This window comes from Mandrillus leucophaeus, unplaced genomic scaffold (genome assembly GCF_000951045.1).
Source record: "Mandrillus leucophaeus isolate KB7577 unplaced genomic scaffold, Mleu.le_1.0 Scaffold78, whole genome shotgun sequence".
Lineage (NCBI taxonomy): Eukaryota > Metazoa > Chordata > Mammalia > Primates > Cercopithecidae > Mandrillus > Mandrillus leucophaeus.
Genome location: NW_012108474.1, coordinates 1,977,012 through 2,001,911, shown reverse-complemented (window position 1 = coordinate 2,001,911; position 24,900 = coordinate 1,977,012). Strand labels below are relative to the sequence as shown.

General features: G+C 57.3%; 1 protein-coding gene across 1 annotated transcript in view; it reads right to left on the bottom strand.

Moving 5' to 3' along the window:
• Positions 1-24,900, bottom strand: part of MAPK8IP3 (mitogen-activated protein kinase 8 interacting protein 3) — a 61,145-nt gene that overhangs the window by 21,124 nt on the left and 15,121 nt on the right. Inside the window, exons 3-8 of the mRNA XM_011967029.1 lie at positions 22,700-22,770; positions 22,327-22,418; positions 12,246-12,387; positions 8,456-8,702; positions 7,464-7,566; positions 7,095-7,213 (exon numbers count right to left, since the gene is read on the bottom strand). Coding sequence (XP_011822419.1) covers positions 7,095-7,213; positions 7,464-7,566; positions 8,456-8,702; positions 12,246-12,387; positions 22,327-22,418; positions 22,700-22,770 — 774 coding nt within the window. The remainder of the gene's footprint in view (positions 1-7,094; positions 7,214-7,463; positions 7,567-8,455; positions 8,703-12,245; positions 12,388-22,326; positions 22,419-22,699; positions 22,771-24,900) is intronic.

Here is a 24,900-nt window from a genome sequence, read left to right as displayed (position 1 = left end):
CAGAGTCTTGCTCTGTCACCCAGGCTGGAGTGCAGTGGTGCGATCTTGGCTCCCTGCAACCTCCGCCACCTGGGTTCATGCAATTCTACTGCCTCAGCCTCCCCAGTAGCTGAGATTACAGGCATTTGCCACCATGCTCAGCTATTTTTTTTTTTTAATTTCTAGTAGAAACGGGGTTTCACCATGTTGGCCAAGATAGTTTCGATCTCTTGACCGCCTCAGCCTCCCAAAGTGCTGGGATTACGGGCGTGAGCCACCGCGCCTGGCCCCTTTTCCAGTTCTACTATCCTTTGTTGCCATTCTTATTTTTCTGAGACAGGCTCTTGCTCTGTCCCCCACGCTGGAGTACAGTGGCGCAGTCATGGCTCACTATATCCTTGAACTCCCAGGCTCAAGTGATCCTCCCACCTCAGACTCCCAAGTAGCTGGGACCACAGGTGCCAGCACGCCTGGCTCCATTCTGTTGTCCTCGTAATTGTGTGCTTAGATCTTTAATCCACCTGGAAATCACTGCTGTTTACGGGGAGGTCAGGCTTAGACTTCATTTTACACAAGCAGCAGCTAAGGCAGTATGTTTACTGGCTCATCCGCCCGTTTTCCACGGTTTGAGATGCCACACTTGTCATACATAGATGGATTCCCCATGGCTCCAGGTCTGTCTTAGCTCTTGGTCCTGAGCTCATGAGCTCGTATCGCAGGTTTGTTGCTGCCTGCCTCAACTGCCGCAGTTTTATGTGGAATCTGCAAGCTTGTTCTCTCCCCATATTTTCTGGGATATTCCCACATGTTTCCTCTACTGGACCAACTTCAGATCCATTCACAGAGTTCCAGAAAAATCTCCAACAAGCATGGGGGTATTTTTACTGGTAATGAATGGATTCCCGTGGGAACAGTGGGCTGCCTGTGACGTCAGCAGACAGCTCACAGGGTGTGTCTTCGGGTCTGGGCACGTGGCATCACCCTCTGCGCGTACGGCTTCTTTTATGTCCTTCAATGGTGCTTCCGAATCTTACACAGGCTTGTCTTTTCTCAAGGTTATTTGTGGCTATTTTCTTCTTCTTTTTCTGAGACGGAGTCTCGCTCTGGAGTGCAGTGGCATGATCTCAGCTCACTGCAACCTCCACCTCCCAGGTTCAAGCGATTCTCCTGCCTCAGCCTCCTGAGGAGCTAGGACTACAGAGCCTGCCACCACGCCTGGGTAATTTTTGTATTTTTAGTAGAGACGGGTTTCACCATGTTGGCCAGGGTGGTCTTGAACTCCTGACCTTGTGATCCGCCCGCCTTGGCCTCCCAAAGTGCTGGGATGACAGGCGTGAGCCACCGCGCCCGGCCTATTTGTGGACAGTTTCTATGTCTGCCTACTACGTCGGTGGAATCTCTCCTCAGGGCCGCCTTGTCTGTGCAGAGCAGAGTGGAGAGAAAGATCAGCTGTGCGGATTCCAGATTCCAGTTCAGCAATGCAGGGCACGTAGTATAACTTCTCTGATTGTTAGTCATTTGTAAAACAGAAAAATAAGTTCCTCAGTGCATATTTGCTGTAAAATTCCCACCAGATAGTGTGGTAATAGCTGGTACAGCTCCCAGCACCAGCCATGTGCTCAGTGAGTATTAATTCCCTTACTCCCTATTACGCCATTTTTTTTTTTTTAGACAGAGTTTCACACTTGTTGCCCAGGCTGCAGTGCAGTGGTGCGATCTTGGCTCACTGCAACCTTTGCCTCCTAGGTTCAAGCAATTCTCCTGCCTCAGCCTCCCGAGTAGCTGGGATTACAGGTGCCTGCCACGGTGCCTGGTTATTTTTTTTGTATTTTTAGTAGAGATGGGGTTTCACCATCTTGGCCAGGCTGGTCTCGAACTCCCACCCACCTCGACCTTGTGACCCACCCGCCTCGGCCTCCCAGAGTGCTGGGATTACAGGTGTGAGCCACTGCGCCCAGCCGGTCCTATTATGCCAATTCTAAGACATACATTTTTTCCTATGTTAACATTTCTGAAATGTCAGTGGGTCTTAAACAATCACTGTCACATTATAGTTTAATTTGCAGCAGTTTTTTTCTTTCTTGAAGATTCCTAAAATAATGGTATGTGGGGCTGGGCGTGGTGGCTCACACCTGTAATCCCAGCACTTTGGGAGGTTGAGGTGGGTGGATCACAAGGTCAGGAGATGGAGACCATTGTGGCCAACACGGTGAAACCCCGTCTCTACTAAAAAATACAAAAAATTAGCCGGGCGTGGTGGCGGCGCCTGTGGTCCCAGCTACTCAGGAGGCTGAGGCAGGAGAATGGCGTGAACCCGGCAGGTGGAGCTTGCAGTGAGCTGAGATCACGCCACCGCACTCCAGCCTGGGCGACAGAGTGAGACTCCGTCTCAAAAATAATAATAATAGCAATAATAATAATAATAATAATGGTATGTGGGCTGGGTGCAGTGGCTCACACCTGTAATCCCAGCATGATTTAGGAGGCCAAAGTGGGAGGATCACTTGAGCCTAGGAGTGTGAGACCAGCCCTGGCAACATAGCAACAGCCCACCTGTATAGGGGAAAAAAAAAAAGTCTTAAAATGGGTGTTGTCTCAGATTCGATGGAATACAACAGATGCCCAACCTGGGCTCTTTTCATTTCTCCATCACCAAAGGAATTCAGAGTAAAAATGCTGAAAGAGGCGCAGGGCCGCCACGTAGGCACTGGACGGAGGGACATCGCTCTCCACCTGCTGACTTTGGGCAGAAGCACCCTTCCGTCACGTGCAAAGCGGATGTGTTTCTGAAATGACGCTCTTTCCCAGATCCGTGCAGGTCCCAGGCTCTCCCCTGCTTGGCAGCCTCACGAGGGCGTACTCCTTTCCCTGCTGTCTTCAGGAGTTCGTGCCCGTTCTGCAGCTGAGCTGGACATGGGGCAAGGCCCCGGGCAAGTTGATTAGGGCAGAGGGCACAGGTCCCCGCTCGTTCGCCCATCCTGGTTGCCAGAGAGCAGGCTCCTCTGTTTCAAAAATGTTCCATCAACAGATTGCAGCAGCAGGAGGTCCCCACTCCTCAGGACTGCCTGACTTTTTCTTCTCCTGTCTCACTCTGTCGCCCAGGCTGGAGTGCAGTGGTGTGCTCACAGCTCACTGCAGCTTCCACCTCCCAGGCTGAAGTGATCTTCCCACTTCAGCTTCCCAAGTGGCTGGGACGTACAGGTGCACACCACCATGCCTGCCTAATTTTTTATAAAATGTTTTGTAGAGATGGGGTCTCGCTATATTGACCAGGCTGGTCTTGAACTCCTAGGCACAAGTGATCCTCCTGCCTTGGCCTCCCAAAGCTATGGGATTACGGGTGTGAGTGACTGCCCCTGGCCTCCCTGCCTTTCTTATACACATTATGTTTAAGGCTCTGGAAAGGCACCAAAAGGTCTGTTACTCCCAAGAGCAGGCTCTCATGCCAGCCTGAGCTCGGCGGTGCCCAGACGACCAGCACCCTGAACAGTAGGGTGGCAGAGCCCAGAGTGCACAGAGAGCATGGAACGCACAGTGACTTGTGGCCTCATTGTGGAACGCACAGTGACTCACGGCCTCCATCGTGGTACGAGAAAAGGACTGCGCCAGGGTCTCATGGGAAAGCAGGCTCCTGGCCAGTGCCCTCTAGGTGGGCGCTGCAGGGGGTGGCTGTGCAGCAGGGCGAGGCAGCACAAAGGCCACGGGCTGAGCACAGGGTACCACAGCAAAGACGGTGGGCTCATGTGCAGGCCACAGAGTCCCTGGCTGGTGAGGAAGCTGCCAATCCTGGTCATCTCTTGGAGCCGGGCGGGGGTCAGAATGTGGCTGGAGCACGATTCACAGCCCCCCAAGGTGGAAAGCACCAAGCAGGGGCCCATCAGGGCAAACAGATGAGCACAGTGTGGTCCGTCCATGTGATGGGCGCTACTCAGCAGTGAAAAGCCAGGAAGCACTGACACACTGCAGCTGGGATGGACCTTGAAGACGTGATGCAAGGTTAAAGAAGCCAGGCAGAAAAGGCCCATTTCTGTGAAATGTCTGGAACAGGCAAATCTACAGAGACAGAATGTGGATTTGTGTTTGCCTGTGGCTGGGGAGGCGGGGAGACAAAGTGACTGCTAATAGTCACAGGGTTTCCTTTTGGGGGTGAAAATGATGTGACTTTAAACACCGAGCGTGCTAAGACCCGTCGGACTGTACACCGTAAGGGAATTAATTACATAGTGCGGAATCTCATCTCATTGGAGCTACCGAATAGCACAGACCTGGCTCGGAGTTAGGGCTGCTGTTCTGGGTCAGGCCTGTCTGGGTTGGCCCTGCGTTGAAGTCCGAGCTCTCACCGCCATCTCACCCTCCCTGACCTCAGTGTTTTTTTGAGACAGAGTCCCTCTCTCTGTCATCCAGGCTGGAGTGCAATGGCACGATCTCGGCTCACTGCAATCTCCGCTTCCTGGGTTCAAACGATTCTTCTGCCTCAGCCTCCCAAGTAGCTGGGATTACAGGAGCCCGCCACCAGGCCCAGCTAATTTTTTTTTGTATTTTTAGTAGAGACAGGTTTTACCATGTTGGCCAGGCTGGTCTCAAACTCCTGACCTCAAATGATCCACCTGCCTTGGCCTCCCAAAGTGCTGGGATTACAGGTGTGAGCCACCATGCCCGGCCTCAGTTTCTTCATCTACAAATGGGGACACTAGCAGAGGGACAGCTTGATGCTGCAGTAAGGACCGACGGTGGCCGTGCCTGTCAGTGCTGCCACCCACGGAAATAAGAATACTGCCCACAATGAGAAGGGCAGCTGCAACCTGACACTGTGTGTTCCACGTACACGTGTGTCATACATCTGAGGGCCATGGTGCCTGGTAGGGTGTCACCAAGACATTACAACAATCGGCCGGGCGCAGTGGCTCACACCTGTAATCCCAGCACTTTGGGAGGCTGAGGCGGGCAATCACGAGGTCAGGAGATTGAAACCAGCCTGACCAAGAAGGTGAAACCCTGTCTCTACTAAAAATACAAAAATTACCTGGGCATGGTGGCGGGCGCCTGTAATCCCAGCTACTCAGGAGGCTGAGGCAGGAGAATCGCTTAAACCCAGGGGGTAGAGGTTGCAGTGAGCCGAGATCACGTCACTGCACTCCAGCCTTGGCCACAGAATGAGACTCCGTCTCAAAAAAAAAAAAAAAATCATCATAGCGTGGTGGGGGCATTCCCTCTGGTTTTTACTCTCTTCTTGGCATTTTCTGATATTATTTAAATGTTACTATAACCATATATCATTTTCTCAAAAAATAAAAAAACAGCTAAAAAATATACATTATTGGCCGGGCATGGTGGCTCATGCCTGTAATCCCAGCACTTTGGGTGCCCAAGGCAGGTGGATCACCTGAGGTCAAGAGTTCCAGACCAGCCTGGTAAATATCGTGAAACCCCGTCTGTACCAAAAATACAAAAATTATCTGGGCATGGTGGCGGGCGTCTCTAATTCCAGATACTTGGGAGGCTGAGGCAGGAGAATGGCGTGAACCCAGGAGGTGGAGGTTGCAGTGAGCCGAGATCGTGCCACTGCATTCCAGCCTGGGCGACAGAGCGAGACTCTGTCTCAAAAAATAAAAATAATAAAAATAAAAAAATAAATAAATACACATTATCTGAATTATGTAGAGTGGAAGGATATCAAAATATTAAAAGAGATTACCCCTATTTAGCAGAATTTTTCTGAAGATTAATCTCCTTTGGATTTTTTATATATATTTTTGCAACACATGAGAAAAGTTCCATAGAAAATTCACAGCACCAAGCGCGCCCCTCGCCTTCTTCCTGATCTCAGGGGAGCATACTACCTTTCACCATGGAGTCCAGTGTGCCCAGCACTACTGAACTGAACATTTCCACTCGGTTAAGATGGTACATATGACGTTAGTTACATGTGGCCTCTACTGGGGCACTTTCTGACTCAAGTCAGGCTGAGACAGGCCTCCCTGTCAGGCTGAGGCCCTGCTGGTGCTCAGCACCCCACATGGCTCTGCTCCCTGGGGGTCCCCCTGCCCCAGATAAGACAAACAGCTCAGGAGTACACCGGGAGGCAGCCTAGGATCCAGGAGCTTCTCACCCCGCGGGCTGGGGGAAGCAAGGCCATGGTGAAAGGCTCGGACCCTGATGCGTGCAAGGGGACAGACTGGGCTGTCCTACTGCCCACCCGCCATGCCTGAAGGCCTGGGGCTCAGAGCCACATGGCCAGTGCTCAGCTGCCAGCAGACGCTGCGCGCACAGGAGACTCCATGTGCTGGCAGGAAGCAGGTCCTGATGTTTGCGGCCACCACAGACCTAGGCACAGAAGGTCCGGTGTAGATCTGTGGTGCCGAGGTGAAGCCAGGGCTGTCTGCGGAGGAGCGGGCAGGTGGGCACCCTCCCAACCGCCTCCAGAGTCGATGGTCCTAGAGCGTGTGGTGAGGCTAACGGGCACGGAGCAGGCAAGCGGGCACCCTCCCAACCTCCTGGAAAGTCGACAGCCCTGAGGGTGTGTGCGTAAGACGGGGCGAGGCTAACAGACATGGGTTTCTTTCTGGGATGGCGGAACATTCTAAACTAAGATAGCGTGGGTGGCCGCACCACCTGTGAGTATGCTATAAACCAGCGAACCGTGCACTTGAAGGGGGTGAATTTGATGATACAGTCAACGCTTGATGCCCACGAGTTCCGCATCTGTGGGTTCAGCCAGCCTCATGGAAAATGCACAGGCGTGCAGTGGCCGTGTCTGCACGGATGTGTACACTTCTTTCCTGTCATTATTTCCTAAACAACACAGCATAACAGCAACTACTTACATAGCATCTACAACACAACCTAGAGCTGACTTAGAGTACACGGGAGAGCACAAACACTGCACCACGTCACAGCAGGGACTTGAGAAGCCTCAGATTTTGGTATCCTTGGGGCAGTCCAGAAACCAGTCCCCTGTGGAGATGGAGGGACAATCACCTATGACATATAACTCAATAAAGCTGGAAAAAAGGTTCCTAGCTCACAGCTGACAGAGGACTTTCCTTTCATTACCCACAAAACCAACAGCAGAGAGCCCCAGCGCTGTGCAGGCGCCGGGGGAGGCTTGCACTTACCTAGGAGGTCAGCCCCTTCGTCCACATCCCCGATGACCTCTGACCCTGCCGTCGACAGCTCGTGGTACAGGGAGTCAGTGTTGATGCCAAAAGCTTTGTTCACGATGCCCTGGGTTGGGCTGTTGGGATGTACAGGTTGGGACAGAGAGCAGAGTCAGTGGGTAGCCCGGAGTGGCTGTGTCTGCAGACTCTTCCAACACCTCCCACCGTGGCCACTGAATGCCCACACTGCCGTGCAGGCCAGGCGTGGACAGGAGGTGGTAGGCCACAGCCTTGATGGTTCTCCCAATGGTGGCAGAGGGAGCCTTCACCAAAGACACCGATAAATACTGAGCCCCCAGGACCCCAGAGCCTGGGCTGAGCCAGTACCTGCTTCCTGTGCGGTCCAGGCGGGTCTCTGGACACATGTCCAGCTCTGGAGTGGAGTCAATAATGTCCTGAACATCAGACCACTCGTCACTGCTGCCCATGCCTAGGGGAGAGCACAGGGGCACCTGGAGTCAGGAGAGGGGCTGCCCATGCCTAGGGCAGAGCACAGAGGCACCTGGGGTTAGGAGAGGGTCTGGCAGCCTCTGCCCTGCTCATGGCTCCCCTCGGAACCTGAGTCTGGTGGGCTGGAGCTGGACCACCCGCCAGGTGGGGATGATCAGCAAACGGCTCTTCCCGGGCTGGCTGGGCAGAGGTCGAACCCCAGCACAGTGGGCATCTGAGGCGGGGGCTGGAGGGGGGTGGGTTGCAGCAGCCTCTCTGCATGGCAGTGTCAGCAGTAAGCCCAGTCCCCAGAGATCCCACGTCCAAGCAAGTCAGTGGCTGGACCTCCTCTCAGCCCTCATTCCCCTCTTCTCTTTCCATTACTGGGCTGTGTGCCGTGGGGTGACGCAGGTTACTGGTTAGCGGGGCTGTGTGCCGTGGGGTGACGCAGGTTACTGGTTAGCGGGGCAGTGTGCTGTAGGGTGACGCAGGCTACTACCTTAGTTGTGTCTTCCCAAATCCATATGTTGATAGATACCCGCTAGCATGACTGTATTTAGAGGCCGGGCCTTTCAAGAGGTGATTATGGTAAAAATGAGGTCACGTGGTGGCTCTAATCCAATGGGGTTGTGTCCTTATAGGAATTGCAGATGAGGACACAGACACACCCAGGGCATGACACAGGGAGAAGGTGGTGTCTACAAGCCAAGGAGTGGCCGCAGGAGGAACCCACCCTGCAAGCACCTTGGTCTTGAAGCCCAGCCTCCGGGCGGTGGGGAACACGGCTCTGCTGCCTGCACTGGCCGCCTCGCGCGTTTGTTTCACGTCTACCCAAACCGAGCCCTGCGTCCTGCCCGAGGGAGCCCAGAGCCCCGCAGGCGGGCGCCCACCTATGCTGACGTTGCGCATCTCCTGGGTGACCTGGACTTCCATGTTGCGGCTGTCGCGCTTCTCCCGGGCACGCTTGCTGCTCTTGGAGCCCACGCCATAGTCCCCCAGGGGCTGCAGGCTCTCGTTGAGGGGTGTGACGGCGGCCGAGGGCACAGAGGATGTGGGCGTGTTGGACTTGGTGCCTGTGGTGCTGGGTGTGGCGGCCGCTGAGGACTGGCCTGACTCGGACATTTCATCCTGAGGACACTAGGGCCAAACACAGGGAGGAGGGAGAGCGAGTCAGCGTCGGCCCCTGGCCTGCGGCTCTGGCGTGGCTGCCTGAGGTCCCGCGCACCAATGCCTTGCACTTTGCTTCGCTCAACACCCTGCGGGCCGGAGCTCCTCTGCCACCCGCCAGGCTAACCCTTCTGGGCCTCACCACTCCTGAGTGGCTCTGCTCATCCGGCCGCTGCCTCTGGCTCCTCAGAAGCAGTGCCACCCTCCTGAAATGGCTCGGAACGGGGCTTTCCACTGACGCCCTCCCCAGGACAATTGCTTGTACTAGGCCAGCGCCTTGCCGGGGATACAGCAGCAGCCCCCTGTAGCTTGTGGCTGCTCAGAAACAAGTCTAGCCCTGGCAGTGCAGAGGGCTCTGACGGGACCCAAGAAGGGTTGGTCAGGCCGCCACCGATGCCCGGTCACCATCGCTGTGCTGAAGAGCTCGAGGCTAGGCCCACCTGTGCCTGCCCCATGTTCCTCCCCGGGCTCAGGTCAGGGCCAGGTGCTGGCCCTGCGGCTTGACTGGACCAGAGCTCAGCCCTGAACACCAGTGCAAGCACAAAGAAACTGCAATCCCCTTCTCACAGAACGGGACGCCACCAAGATATTCTGGGGGGTGGGGGCAGCCCAGATTATGAGAAAGTGCAACCAGCTGTCTACTTCGGGAAGCTCGTTAGGGAGCAGCACATTCTATGTGATGAATACGGAATGCGAATAAACATTCTTTCCGATGGTCTTTCCTAACAAAGATACTGAACCAGCCCAAGAAAAAGAGCCTCCAACGTTCTCCTCTTAGCTGACCTGATCACCCCCCATGCAGAGCTTGCCCGTGGCCCCTGGCCCTCCTTAAGGTACACGAAGAGGCAAGGCCTCAGAGGCACCCTGGTGGCTACTGTGTGTGTCCCAGGCAGCTGCTGGGGGGGAGGGTCCCGTGGTTTCTCAGAGGGCGCACCACGGGGGACTCTAATGCTGAGGATCTCACCCAGGGAGGGGCTGACCAGGGGGTGTCCAGCCCTCTCCACAGCCAACTTGTACCGGCCTTTAAGTGACCAGGGCAGACGGGACTTCCAGAAGTCATGGCCAGTTCTGACCTCTGCCTCTGCCCGGCCTCTCTGGTCACTGCCAGGCTCAGGGCACGGAGCCTCTCTGTACCAGACACAGCCACTCACTCAGAGGACAGATTTCTGCTTCACCTACCAGGCTCCTAAGTTTTTCTAGAAGGAATCTCAAAATGACACACCTTCCTCTATAGTAGCCATTCTCAATCGGGCTAACTGCCCCGAGGGGATGCTTGCAAAGTCCAGAGACATTTTTGTGGTCACACGTGAAGGGGGTGCTCCTGGCATTCGTAGGTGGAAGCCAGGGATGACGCTCCACACCCACTGTGTCCCAGCGGCCCAGGGCCATACACGTCCAGCTCCAAAAGGTGAGCAGTGCCGAGGGAGAGCCTCACGCGGGCGCGGCCCGCCTCCCGGAGCGGCTTTGTGGAAAGGTCTGAGATGCGCTGTGGCTCTGCCACTAGGCCCGGTGTGAGAAGAAAACCCTTGCTCTTCATGTCACCCCCCATGCTGGAGGAAGCGAGTGCCGCTCACACAAGAGTCTGCGCTGACGTTCTCAAAGAACCTGTCTACCCAATGCGTCACAGGCACCTGGTGTCCTACTGGACTCTGCCACCACCCGGCAGAGAGAAAATAGGGAACCCCATGTGGCCAGGCAGGGCGTAGCTGTGCACATCAGACAAACGCTTCTGGGCCGCCTTCCTCCACGGCCGGGTCCCCGGCCTGTTCCTGGCCCTCATGGTGGCTGTGGGGAATTCTGCAGTCTGACTGCGCCTCCCCTAGGTGCCCCTAGCTCTCTGTCACCCTATGGGGCCACCACTTACCCATGGGACACTCCCCCTGGCCACAACTTACCTAAAGGCAAACCTCTCAACCTCCTAAACATCAACGTGTAGCAGTGACCTCCAAATGCATTGAAAGAACCCAAACTCTTAGCGGTCATTCCTCACCATGAGTAGCCACAACTGTTTGGTTAAAACACTGAAAATACAGTACATAAAAACAAAAACAAAACAAAACAAAAAACAACAAAAAAATTAAGAAATTAGAAAACCTCAAAACCTAGAGCATAAAATAAAAAGAACTTAAATGTAATAATTTAAAATAAAGAAAAATCAAATAAAACACACCTATGAACGAAAACATAAAACACTACAATTTATGAAGAGAGAGACGATCTCAGACAATGCAGGAGGTGAAAGGAAAGACAACATGAGAAGAAGAGCGGGCCCAGAGCGGGCCTGAGGAGACAGCCCGGAGGCCAGAGAGCGTCAAGCAAGGGCTCCCCCCGGCGGAGGCTGCCGTGTCTTCAGAAGCCTATGGGCAGGTCCCAGCTCTGGCCCGGGGAGAGTGGGCCAGAGAGTGAGAGGAGGTGGGCCCAGGTGGCAGGGCTGGGCCCAGAAGGCCCAGGGAGCCTGCAGCCCCGCCGCCCTCTCTCCAGCCCTGAGCACGGGGAGGACAGGGGAGTGTGCTGGGGGACTGAGTGTGCTGGGGGACGAGCATCCCAGATGCCATGGGGGAGCTCGCTCCCAGAGCAGCACAACAGCAGGTGGGCTGACGGAGCAGGAGCCTGCAGCAGCCCCCACAGGCACGATGGACACTCAGGGGTGGAATGACAGTCGGCAAAGCGTGCTGCAGGAAGCTTCTGGAGAAGTCCCAGACCCCACATCCACCAGCCCAACCCAGCCCACAGGTCCAGGGGCTCTGTCTCTGTGGACATCCTCCGACAGCCCCTGTGGGAAATCCACCAGACCCGGGCACCCCCTCTTCCCCGGAAGGTGGCCGTCTTTACCTGGCACTGAGGCCAGTGAGCTCACAGGCCAAAACCGGTGGTAAGCGACCGGGGGCCTGAACGAGTGGCCTGGCTCTGGGCCCCTGCGCTCTGAGGTGCACTCACTGGCTGGCTTTGAGTACCTGCTGGGGCGGGGCTCTGCCTTCTCAAACCCAGGACCCAGGAAGTGTTACCAGCGACAGGCAGGGAGGGGCCCAGAGAGAAGGAACTTTCTCTTCACCTTTCTGCCAGTGGAGGGCAAACCCCGCACTCTAGACACTGGCGCTCCTCCGAGAGCAGAGGCGCGGCTCTCAGGGGCAGGCCGTGTCTGGCTGGAGCCCGGGTGAGGGTGAGGCTTTATGTGGGCGTGTGGTTTGAGAGAGGATCACTAAGCTCAATCCTGACAGGCCCTGGACACCCCTGGCTACAGAGTAGTCAATCCAAGGGCAGGGAGGTCTAGCCTGGACTAGCAAGTGCCGACGCGAGGCCGTGTGGAGCAGCCACAGCCGCACAGGGCCTGCTGGGCAGCCTGAGCCCCTGACACCCTGGCTGGGTTTCTCCATCCTGCCACACATGCGGGGAGAGGACAAGTGGCCCAGAGAGAGTGGCAAAGGGCTGCCTGCAGACGGGGCTCCCGCCCCAGAGAACGGCGAGCACCAGCAACAGGGAGGAGCCTCTCCCTCCACGGCACGGCTACAAAACCTGGTAGCTGGAGCTGGACTGCAGCTGGCCGAGGTCACTCAGGTGCCAGTGGTCCCCCGCAGGCACGAGCTTGCCCCCCATCTGTGCACGTACCGTGCCGTCAGCCAGGGGGAACACGTTCAGGGAGGTGGGGCGCTCCTTCCTGCTGAAATAGGGGGCGAGAGGAGAGGAAGCGATGGTTAGAGGGTGGCGGTGAAGAGAACCCAAGCCCTCCCAGGGCAAGCAGGCCTTGAGTGACAGGGCCGCTCCACACCAGCCCGCAGCCCAGCTCGAGCATCTACTCAGTTACGATCCTACGTGGGGTTTCCCCTCCCATGATGCTGCAGTTTCTCATTTTTATTAAGTTCAATTTTAAACGGACACAAGCCGGGTGTGCTGAGAAGCCCCACAGCAGGGCCGGCCGCGGGACTTGGCATCACAGTCAGCGCCGCGCGGCCACCATGAGCAATGCCTTTGCGGACCGTGGTCTCCTGCGCGCCCAGCCCTGCCTCCCTGTGGTGTTACCGCCGGTCCTGCCTCTGCCCCCGGCACCAGCAGAGGGATCCAGCCTTCCTGCCCCTGTGCCTTGCTCCTTGGCCCTCCTGCCATCCTCATTGCTCCTGTTCGTGAGGCTGCCTCACTGCAAAATATCTGAACACGACACGTGCAGAGTAAGGACTGACCCTGACACATCTGCCGGAGCCAGAGCCGGAGCCGGAGCCGGAGCCTGAGGCGTCTTCTCCCTCCCCACGCATCGCCTCTGCTGTCAGGGAGCCCCGAGTCTGAAGACGGACCCTGGGACTGCCTGGCCTTGGACAGCCTGGCAAGACGGTAGGAGCGTCGGGGAGCTGGAGGTGGCAGGACAGTGCTAGGTGCCCCCTGCTGTGGGCTCAGTCCCTAAGGATGACCTCCTGTGGGCCGTAAGCAAGAGCAGGGATGGAGCCCAAGGTCTCCCTTCACGTCCTCCTCCACGGGAGGCTTCCAGTCAACAGCCCAGAGGTCCCAGAGGCCAGGACGACTCCCCACCTCCTCAGGTCTTGGGGGGCAGGCCACGCAGTCCGACGCTGGAGCCCACACTGCTCAGGGCTATTCAGGACAAGAATTTAGAGTCTGCTGGCACCACAGACTCTGCTGCGTACATCTCAGTCCTGAGGCTGTGGGAGGGAAGGGAGCTTCCTCAGGGGTCCAAGGAACCCGCTCTGGCCATGCTTGGAGAATGCAGATGGCAACGGGGGAGCGCAGCGGGCGCTGCTGACTGGGAGCTCTGAAGAATGACCCTGGGAAGGGGTCTCTCCTTGTGGGGTGCATACAGCTCTGGGGACTGGCCGTCTGGTCTGTCATGTTCAGGACAACACCGTATCCTGTAGCACAAGGGTCCCAGGGCCAGCTGGGACCGGGCTGTGCCATCTTGGCCGCTGGTCCATGGCACTCAAGCTGCTCTGGCAATAGCCATGAGGCTGCCTGGCCACCGTGAAGGCAGCCAGCCACCAGGCCCTGGGAGCATGAACCCAGTGGGAGGCTGGGCCTCAACCGCCCTGTCTGCGCCAGGGGCCTCCTGGCCCCACTTCCACTGGGCTCCCAACGCTGGTGCGGGCAGTGCCTCTCCTGAGGCCCAGTCCTGACACCATCAGACACGTTTCAGTCCCTAGACCGAAACCGATGTGGTCCCAGCTGTCACCAGATGCTACAGGGGACAGCAGGGACAGAGGGACCTCTGGCCTCCCAGGAGGCCAAAGGAATGCACGTACGGCTCTCCCACCCACACAGCTCCACGACGGGCTGCAGCTCAGCCAGGCCACCGCCTCTGATGGAAATCACCCGGGATCAGGAGCTGCCTTCGCTCTTTCCTTTGCTCTTCCCCACTGGCCCCCAGGCCCTGGCCTCAGGCTCGTGAGCGTTTGCCGACTAACCCCATACCCCCGATTTGCCCTCGTGGCTGCCTCAGGGGATGCAGATGCTCCCTGGTTCAGAGACCACCGCCCCAGGGGTCCCGCCACCCTCGGGGATCACGCTGCCCTTGGGATCATGGGTGTGCTGCCGGCTCTGACACAGGCTGGTGAGTGAGGGAGCTGGGCGACGAGTCCAGGTCCAACTGATGCAGAGGGGGGCCTTCCTTGGCCCGTCGGCCCCCCGAGTCAGCACCAACCCCACCTGACCCACGCCCCTCCTTAGCAGGAGTCGGCGCTGTGCCTTCGTCTGTGACCAAGGCGGTACTTGTGGAGGGAGGGCAGAGCATAGACGGCCGGGAGAGCAGCGCTGCCCGACTGCGTGGCTGTGCAGGGGACCCAGCGGTTGTCACCTTCTCAGTGTCAGTCTCATGAACACGGCCAGGCGGCCCTTCTGACCTCTCACATCTGCCACAGGAAACACCTCACAGCAGACCAAGCAGCCATCTTGGGGTGATAACCGACGCCCTAATGTGCCTGCTGTTTGGCCCCCAGCACCACAGTAGACACACCTCATGGGTTTTACCTTTTCCTCCACGACTGGCGAGGACTGCAGGGCAGCGACAGACACGGCAGCACACGGCAGCGACAGCACAGAGGGCGAGACAAGGAGACAGGCGTTAGAGGGCGTGGCAGCAGCGTGCGCACACGCTACATGGATGGTCAGCACGTGGTGATGGCACAGAGGGCGAGACGAGACAGGTATTACAGGGTGTGGCAGCAGCGTGCACACACACTCACATGGACTGTCGCACACTTGCATGGATGGTCACACAGACGGTCAGCATGTGATGATAAGAAGACAGGCGTTAGAGGGCGTGGGCAGCAGCGTGTGCACACGCTCGCATGGATAGTCACACAGACGCTCAAACGGATGGTCACACGCTCACACGAATGCTCACACGGATGCTCACACGGATGGTCACACGGATGGTCACACGCTCACACAGTCACACGCTCACACAGATGGCCACACGCTCACACGGACGGTCACACGGATGGTCACACGGATGGTCACACGGATGGTCACACGGACGCTCACATGGATGCTCACACGGTCACATGCTCACACAGATGGTCACACGCTCACACGGACGGTCACACACACAGACGCTCACACGGATGGTCACGCTCACATGGACAGTCACACGGATGGTCGTACAGACACACAGACGGTTACACACTTACATACATGTTCACATGCTCACACAGTCACATGGATGCTCACTTGGACGTTCACATGGATGCTCACATGGATGGTCACATGCTCACATGGACGGTCACACAGACACATGCTCACACGGACGGTCACACGGACAGTCACACGGATGCTCACACTCACACAGATGGTCAGGCTCACATGGACGGTCACATGGACGGTCACACGGATGCTCACATGCTCACATGGATGCTCACACAGATAGTCAAACGCTCACACAGATGGTCACGTGGACGATCACACATATGGTGAGACGCTCACATAGATGCTCACATGGATGCTCACATGGATGGTCACGTGCTCACATAGACGGTCATACAGACGGTCACATGGACGCTCACATGGATGGTCACATGCTCACACGGACACTCACATGGATGGTCACATGAGTGGTCACATGCTCACACAGTCACATGCTTGGATACTCACATGCTCACATGGATGGTCACAGGGATGCTCACATGGATGGTCATACACTCACACGGATGCTCACATGGACGGTCACATGGTCACACGGATAGTCACACGCTCACACGGATGGTCACACGCTTACACGGACAGTCACATGCTCACATGGATGGTCATACAGATGCTCACACGGACGGTCACACAGATGGTCATACGCTTACATGGTCACACAGACGGTCATACGGACGGTCACACGCTCACTTGGACGCTCACACGGATGGTCACATGCTTGGATGGTCACACAGACGGTCACATGGACGCTCACACAAATGGTCACACGCTCACAAGGATGCTCACATGGACGCTCACATGGACACTCACACAGACGGTCACACAGATGCTCACATGGACGGTCACACACTCACATGGATGGTCATACGGTCACATGCTCACTCGGATGCTCACACGGATGCTCACATGGATGGTCACATGCTCACATGGATGCTCACATGGACGGTCACACAGACGGTCACACCCTCACACAGACGCTCACATGGACACTCCCACGCTCACATGGATGCTTCCACGGATACTCCCATGGATGCTCACACGGACGCTCACATGGATGCTCCCGCAGATGCTCACATGCTCACACGGACGCTCACACAGATGCTCACATGGACAGTCACATGCTCACACGGACACTCACATGGACGCTCACGCAGATGCTCACACACTCACATGGATGCTTACACAGACGCTCACACAGTCACATGCCCACACAGACGCTCACATGGACGGTCACATGGATGCTCAACACAGACGGTCACATGCTCACACAGACAGTCACACGGATGCTCACATGCTCACACGGATGCTCACACAGACGGTCAAATGCTTATACGGATGCTCACATGGTCACATGGACGCTCACACACTCACATAGATGCTCCCATGGATGCTGCCACAGATGCTTACATGCTCACACAGACACAAGGACGCTCACACGGACGCTCACACGGACGCTCACACGGAGGGTCACATGGACGCTCACACGGATGCTCATACGGACGGTCACATGGACGCTCAACACGGATGGTCACATGCTCACATGGATGCCCACATGCTCACATGGACGCTCACATGAATGCTCAACACGGACGGTCACACGCTCACACGGACGCTCACACGGACACTCACACGCTCACACGGACGCTCAAACGGACGCTCACACGGATGCTCACACAGACGCTCACACGCTCACAGAGATGCTCACACGGACGCTCACACGGATGCTCACACGGACACTCACATGCTCACACAGATGCTCACACGGATGCTCACACGGACGCTCACACGGATGCTCACACAGACGCTCACACGCTCACAGAGATGCTCACACGGACGCTCACACGGATGCTCACACGGACACTCACATGCTCACACAGATGCTCACACGGATGCTCACACGGACGCTCACACGGATGCTCACACGGACACTCACACGCTCACATGGATGCTCACACGGACGCTCACACGGACGCTCACACGGACTGCCAGCATGTGGTGATGCAAGGCATGCAGGGCCGCCGTGCCCCGATGAGACAGAAGTCACACACAGGCACCCACGAGGGACAGACACGTGACACACGAGCCCGCTTGGCTTTGACAAGAGGCCCTGAAACGGGGCTGTGTGGCAGTTCAGCCAGTGCCACGTGTCCCCAGTGCAGTGCGCTGTGCGAATGTCTCGAGACAGCGCCCGGCATATGTGTACACGTGGCATGCGGTGACGGCACACACGTGGCTACAGAGACACACACACTCCTGTCCGCAAGCCCTCTGCAGCAGTGGTCCGAGAACACTGCCTGGTGTTTGCACTTAACACCGAGTGTATTCCAGACACACATTCAGGAAGCCACGCCAGGCGTGAAGGAAAATGTCCGTCTGGGTCAGGAGGGATGGCGCTCAGCACTGAGGATGGACGGCGCCCTCATGGCGAGCCAAGGGGTTTTGGCTGAGCAGATGGGACTGACTCAAATATGTGTCCCCCAAGGGACCAAAGGTTGTGGCAGGTCAGAGTCCACACCAAAGGAGAGAGAGCAGGTGTCTAACAGGGACGGGCTCCTTCCAGCTCAACTGCCCAGCAACAGCACAGATCCCCAAGGCCTGTCCCAGCGCCCCTGACCCCACAAAGGCAAGCACTCGGGATAGGGGAGGGGCTGTGCCTTCCTCCTTCGGCCGGCTCATGCCTTCAGAGGTGGGAGGATACGGCTGCCGTCCACATCTGCAGGCAGGTGGCAGACAGCACGTGAGCCCCACCCTCTCCTTCCCGGCCAGTCTCAGCCTGGGGAGGCAGGGGACACACGAGCCCAGAGGTGGCTCTCGATGCTACCACTGCAACAGCAGGCATGACCGATTCCGTGCGCTGGTAACGCAGCTCAGCACCACTGCTGGCCAGGGTGGGAGGCAGGGGCAGCCCAGCCACAGCCCTGCTCCTCCTGTTGCCCCCCACGGAGCACGCTCCTCTCAGGGCCACAGCACGCTCAGAGACACCGGGCCGCCAGCCCCAGCCCCTTCTTCCCGCGGGGCCAACATCTTCTCACATGCTGTGGAGATCTGGCAAGGAGGTCCAGGGGCCAGAGCGATGCAGCCGCTCAGACCCCACTGCAGGTGCCTTCTGGCTGGATCCCGTCATGGCAACCAAAGCTTTGGCGTGAATCTGGATGAGAGACCCCTCCCTCTCCTGCAGAGATGCGGGGCTCCTGTTTCACAAATGGAGGCCTCCGGGGTCCATGGCTGGGGCAGGCCCCTACCACACAGTCACTGCTGCTGGCGTTGCCCCCACGGCCGGTGCCAAAAGTCCCGTGTGCCCAGAGGAAGTGAATGGCTGGGGCCAGGTCAGGCAGAAGGACTTGGTTGTGGCAGCACTGACAGGAGAGCGCCCCAGATCCATCCCGTACAAAATGATCGAGGGGCTTCTTCCAGAGGGCACAGTCTGGTTCCCCGAAGGGAGCGCAGCAGCCCTGACACAGCCTTCAGGAGCGGTGGTGGAGCTGCACAGGGGACCCCAGCAGTGGGGCCCTGACAAGGACGAGGTGCGCCACTGTGGGGCTTCCCCCTGAACTGTCAGCAGCAGGAGGAGCTGAGGGACGGGTGCAGTGCCCAGCCCAGATGCAGCTCAGGGCCCTGGGTCCCGTGGAGACACCTCGACAGCAGGTTCCCGGGCCACCTTCTGCCTCACACGAGAGAAACATGCAGGACAAAGTACTCCTTGCCCCGTAGCCGTGCGCCTCTTCCAGGTGGGCCTGGTCTGGCCCATGACGACGGCAGGGTCAGGCGGCTCTGGAGCTGGGGCAGCCTCTGCTCTTGGCTGAGCTCACGTGGCCGTGGGGCTCTCAGGACCTCTCGGGTGGTCTGTGGGCCTGGGGTGGGGACCACTGCGACTCGGAACCTGGGCTCTCGGCCGACGTCCTGAGTTCACACGTCACACCTCTGGGATCTGGGATGAACTGGGCACACTGTTGCTGGGCTCCTCTTGCCCGTGCGCCCTCCGGCACGGCCTCTGAGGTGCTCCTCTCTGAGGCTGCGCTGGCAGGGAGGCAGCTGAAGCTTCTGGAATGCTGCAGCTCCTGGGGGATGACCAAACTGCCCGCCTCTGCCCCCAGCTCCCCACAAAAACAACACGAAGATCCTGGGTCCAGGTTAGATTTTAATTCCAGTTAGCTGGGAATCCTCTTCCAACCACGGAGAGCCAGAGGTGAGGATGTCCCAGCATGCGTGCCATGAGGCGGGAGCTGTGAATGAGAATCTCCCACTCTGGGATCTCATGGAAACACCTGCAAGGCTTTCACAGCTTGCCAAACTGGCAGCCGCACGCCCCGGCGTGGTTCTCACGGTGCTCCGGGTGGGCGGATGGCCGGCGCCGCCCATTCTCAGGGCGAGTGCTTATCACGAGACAACTGCAGGTCCCTCCTCCATCTGAGGGCAGCGAGATTGCCTGAGGACCCGCCGCTGCAGGCTTCACGGCACCCCCCTGGCCAGCTGGGCCTGCGCACACACCATGCGTTTGCTCTCACGTCCAGAGACTCGGACGCAGTCTTACAGCTTCTCCTGCATCATCCAGAACGTGACCCATGAAGCCCAGAGCTGGATGTCCTGACCCTTCTCGTTTGCAGGTGTAACCCCCAGAACAGGCAGGCATGAAGCAGCTTTCGCGGCTGGCCAGGCCTTGATGGGGTGTGAGGGAGGCTTTTGCCATCGCAGCCCTGGCTGTGGGAGGCTCAGGGGCCGAAACAGACGTCCCCGCCTCCAGCTGCCCCAGCTCTGTGGCCTGCGGGCTTCAGACTTCATGCCCCTGCTCCCCGCTGCTAGACTCAGAACGACAGCGACAACCTCCCCAGCCCAGGTCGCGTCTCTGGTCTCCCGTGGCCAGTCCCCTGGAGCTGGCAATACCCTGGCAAGATCTTTGATGCTCTGCTCCCTGGGGCCTGCAGCCCGGCTTTTTCCTGACTCAAAGGGCACAGAAAATGGAGAGGAACCCAATCTGGGCAGGCTCCCCCCGCTCTCTGAGGAAAAGCAGCACCGAGCCCTGGAAAGCCACCGATATCCTCACCCTGTGGAAGGAATGAGACTCAGTACAGGGCTGGCCAAGGCTCCCGGCTCATCCACACAGTCAGTTATTTGAGGCAGGATGTTCTAGAAAGTCCCGCAAACATAACCATTGCCCCAAGGGTACACATGCAGGTACACGTATAAGATTGTGACCTCAAGTCCTCAAAGCAATGCATCCCAGTCAGTTTTATTTCCTTTATTTTACAAAAGCGAAAACGAGGTTGGAAATATAGGGTGACTGACCACCCCACTAACTGGTGTCACAGCTGGGCTTGGAGCCCCCTGGAACTGGCCCCAGCACTGGCCTCATGCATGACGCGTGACACTGTCTGGCCCTCCTGCCTCCTCCCCAGGCATCCGGACAGGAGCTGAACAGGAGGCAGAACATCGCTTTGTCCCACCTCTGTGGGGAGCCAGCGCAGGGACTCCCATTTCTCCACCGTGTGCCTGTCTGCAAAGGACTGTGAAGTGCCTGAGCACTGATTTCCTTTCTTTCTTTTTTGAGATCGGGTCTCTCTAGCACCCAGGCTGGAGCACAGTGGTGTGATCTTGGCTTGCTGCTACCTCCGCGTCCTGGGTTAAGGTTGATTCTCCTGTGTCAGCCTCCAGAGTAGCTGGGACTACAGACATGCACCACCACACCCGGCTAATTTTTGTATTTTTAGTAGGAACGGGGTTTCACCATGTTGGCCAGGCTGGTCTCAAACTCCTGACCTCAAGTGATCTGCCTGCCTCAACCTTCCAAACTGTTGGGATTACAGGTGTGAGCCACTGCACCCACCCTGAATTTTTTTTTTTTTGAGACAGAGTCTCACTCTGCTGCCCAGGCTGGAGTGCAGTGGCACGATCTTGGCTCACTGCAACCTCTGCCTCCCAGGTTCAAGTGGTTCTCCTGCCTCAGTCTCCAGAGTAGCTGGGACTACAGGCGCCCGCCACCACTCCTAGCTAGTTTTTTGTATTTTTAGTAGTGACGGGGTTTCACTGTGTTAGCCAGGATGGTCTCGATCTCCTGATCTCATGATCTGCCCGCCTTGGCCTACCAAAGTGCTGGAATGACAGGTGTGAGCCACTGTGCCCAGTCTATTTTTGTATTTTTAATAGAGACAGGGTTTCACCACATCGGTCAGGCTAGTCTCGAGCTCCTGAACTCAAGTGATCCACCCACCTCGGCCTCCCAAAGTGCTGGAATTACAGGCATGAGCCGCCATGCCAGCCTCTTTTTTTGTTGTTTATTCTTTGACTTCACATGAGCAGATGATTTTCTTATTTTATTTTGTAGAGACAGGGGCTCACTCTGCTGCCCAGGCGGGAGTGTAGAGGCGCGACTATAGATCACTGCAGCCTCCAGCCCCTGGGCTCAAGCTATCCTCCTCTTTCGGCCTCCTGAGTAGCTGCGACTACAGGCAGTTATTTGAGGCAGTATGTCCTAGAAGTGCCACCCCATGCTTAGTTAATTTTTAAACATTTTTTGTTTTTTTGTAAAGACAAGATCTTGCTGGTTGCCCAAGCTGAGCTCGAACTCCTGGGCTCAAGTAATCCTCCCGCCTTGGCCTCCCAAAGTTCTAGGATTACAGGCATAAGTCACTGTGCCCAGCTGAGGTCACAGATACATTTTAGTGAGTAGATAAATTTGCAAACACAGAATCTGTGGATAGTAAGGGTTAAATGTGTGCAAGCTTCCCGGGGCCTCCCTGACTGAACTGTGGACCAACCCAGAAGGGACACAGGGGCTCCACACACGCCCATCGCCCAAGGCAGCCCCCCCACATCCCTGCTCAGCCACACTCCAACCAGCTCCCTCCTCCTGGGTCTCCAGAGCGCTCCCTGTCGTCCTGAGCCCAGAGCGCGGGCCATAACAAGCACCATGACCCCGGCCCCTGCCTGCCCTGCGTACCTCCGCCCCCCGCGCCCCGCATACCTCCGCCCCGGCAGGCTGCTCTCGGTCTGGCTGTTTCCTCCAACCTGCTGCATCTTGGACCTCTCGATGTGCTCCACGTAGGTCTGTATCATCTGCGAGGAGGGAAATGTTTGCATTAGCTCTGCCATTGGGGGGCTCTCTCCCTCCCCTCTCTAACCTGTGAGGCTTTTCTGGCTGCCCTGTGGGGGCAGAAATCAAGACAGCGTCCTGGAGGGGAATCTAACCAGCCTGAGGCTGACAGCCTTCAAGCCTGGCAGCAAATGCTAGAAAAGGGACCCGCTAGGGAAGAAAACCACGGTCCACAAGAGTCGCAGGCGTCAGGCCGCGGTCCTCTCTCGAACCCTCACCTCTGCGCCTGCCTCTGGGCACCCACCTCTGTGTGCCGCTGGTGTAGGGCATTATACTCCTTCTTCATCTCCGACTCCCGCTCCTCCAACCGGGAAACTGGAAAACACAATCACTGTCTGAGCCGCACAAGCCGCTTCTCGATGGCCCTGAACTCTGGGTTGTAACCGTGGAGGGAGAGGGTTCCAGGACAAGGCTGGGGCCTGGGGCAACCAGCAGCAGCCCCGTAAGTACAAGGCTGTCTGGGGGGCTGCTGTGTGTGCGCTGTGCCATGGGAGAACACTTGGCTCTGTTGGGAGTTAACTACGGGGGTGGGGAAACCCACAGGCGCTCTCTGTGCTAAAGTCAGCCAGGAACCTGAGATGCAGGCAAAACCCAGGCACGCCAGGCACGGGAACAGGTGCACAATAAGCTTGTGGGAGGAGGCGGGATTCGAAGTGAGTAACCTCTAAGACAAGTCAAAGGGACGCGCCTGGCAGAACAAGCAGTGGGGTCCCGCACACACGCCAAGGGCTGGGGAGACCAATCATGACCGTGAGCCTTCTGGGCTGACAGTCATGTCTCCCTTAAACGGGAGGCCCCCCGTGACACCAACATGGTCCCCTCTGGCCCCAGATGTGCTCTGCCCAAGAGACGCAGAAGCAGCATGGTAGGCTGATGGGCATCCGCACCCAGGGGACCCCACTCCATGTCCCACTGATGGAGCAAGCGTGCCCCCGGCCTGATGGCCGCCTCCACGGCTGTGTTCAAACCTCAGCTCTGTCCGCAGCACACCGATGAGGAGGGCTGGCGTGGCGAGGTGAGAGACAGCCCCGGGGAGCACATGGTAAGGTCCTCCACCAGTTTGTGCCCTGTCCTCGGCGTGCTGCCCTCCCATCCTCCCCGGCTTTGTGGTGTCTGTTTGGAAATGACTTCACAGATTATGTGGTTCAACATCTCACTTTGGCCATCCTGCTCTGTGGCCTGGGGGCTAGCTGGCCCGGCATATCCTTGGAGGCCGCGGCTGTCTACGCTGGGCTCTTGCATCTCTACCAGTCACCCAGGGAGGCTGCGCTGCCAGCATGGGGATCCCATCCCAAGGAGCAGCACAGGCGTCAGCGCCAAGCGGTCAGTCTGGTCTCCCAAAGGAGCCGGAGGTGCTTACAGATATCACACCTGACACACGTGACTTAGACACAGCACCCAACAGCATAACTCAGATGCCACACCTGACACACGTCGTACAGACAGCGCACACAACACAGGACTTACAGACACGACACCCGACACATGTGACTAACAGATGCTGCACGCAGCAAATGTGACTAACACACAGTAAATAACACACAGCTCACAGATGCTGCACAAAGCACACGACACTCACAGACGCCACACACAGCACATGACTCACACAGACACTGCACATAGCACACAACGCCGCACATGGACACTCAGACGCTGCACACAGTGCACGACTCACAGACCCGCACACAGCACAGGACACACAGATGCCACACACACCACACAACTCAGGCGCCACACACAGCACACGACACACAGACACTCCACACAGCACACAACTCAGAGGACAAACACAGCACTCAACACTCACAGATGCCACACACAGCACACGAGTTATAGACAGTGCACGCTACACACATGTAACTGGCTGCTGGAGGAGGGAGCCAATCAGCCATCCCAGGTTTGTGCTGACCCCGGCAACGGCTGTGGCCGCGGGAAGGGCTGCCTGTCTGGGTGGGATCAGAGCCCCGCAGCCTCTCTGTGAGCTCCCGCTGGGGCAGAGCACAGCCACCATCTGGAGGGAGCCCGGGGCCAGCTCTCTGCCCTCATCTGGCCCCTACTCCTGGTGCCGGCCCAGTGAACGGCCTCAGCCTGTAATTTGATTTCCTTTTTTTTGAGACAGGGTCTCTCTCTGTCACCCAGGCTAGGGTGCAGTGGCATGATCAAGGCTTACGGCAGCCTCTGCCTCCTGTGTTTGAGCAATCCTCTACCTCAGCCTCCCAAGTAGCTGGGCCCACAAGTCTGTGAGCCACCATGACCAGCTAATTTTTGTATTTTTTGTAGAGGTGGGGTTTCACCAGGTTGCCCAGGCTGCTCTTGAACTCTTGAGCTCAAGGGATCCTCCCACCTCGGCCTCCCAAAGTGTGGAAGTTACAGGTGTGAACCACTGTTTCCAGCCCTGCCTGTAATTTGAGCTTATGTTTTTCTCCTTCTAAGAAGAGAGCTAAG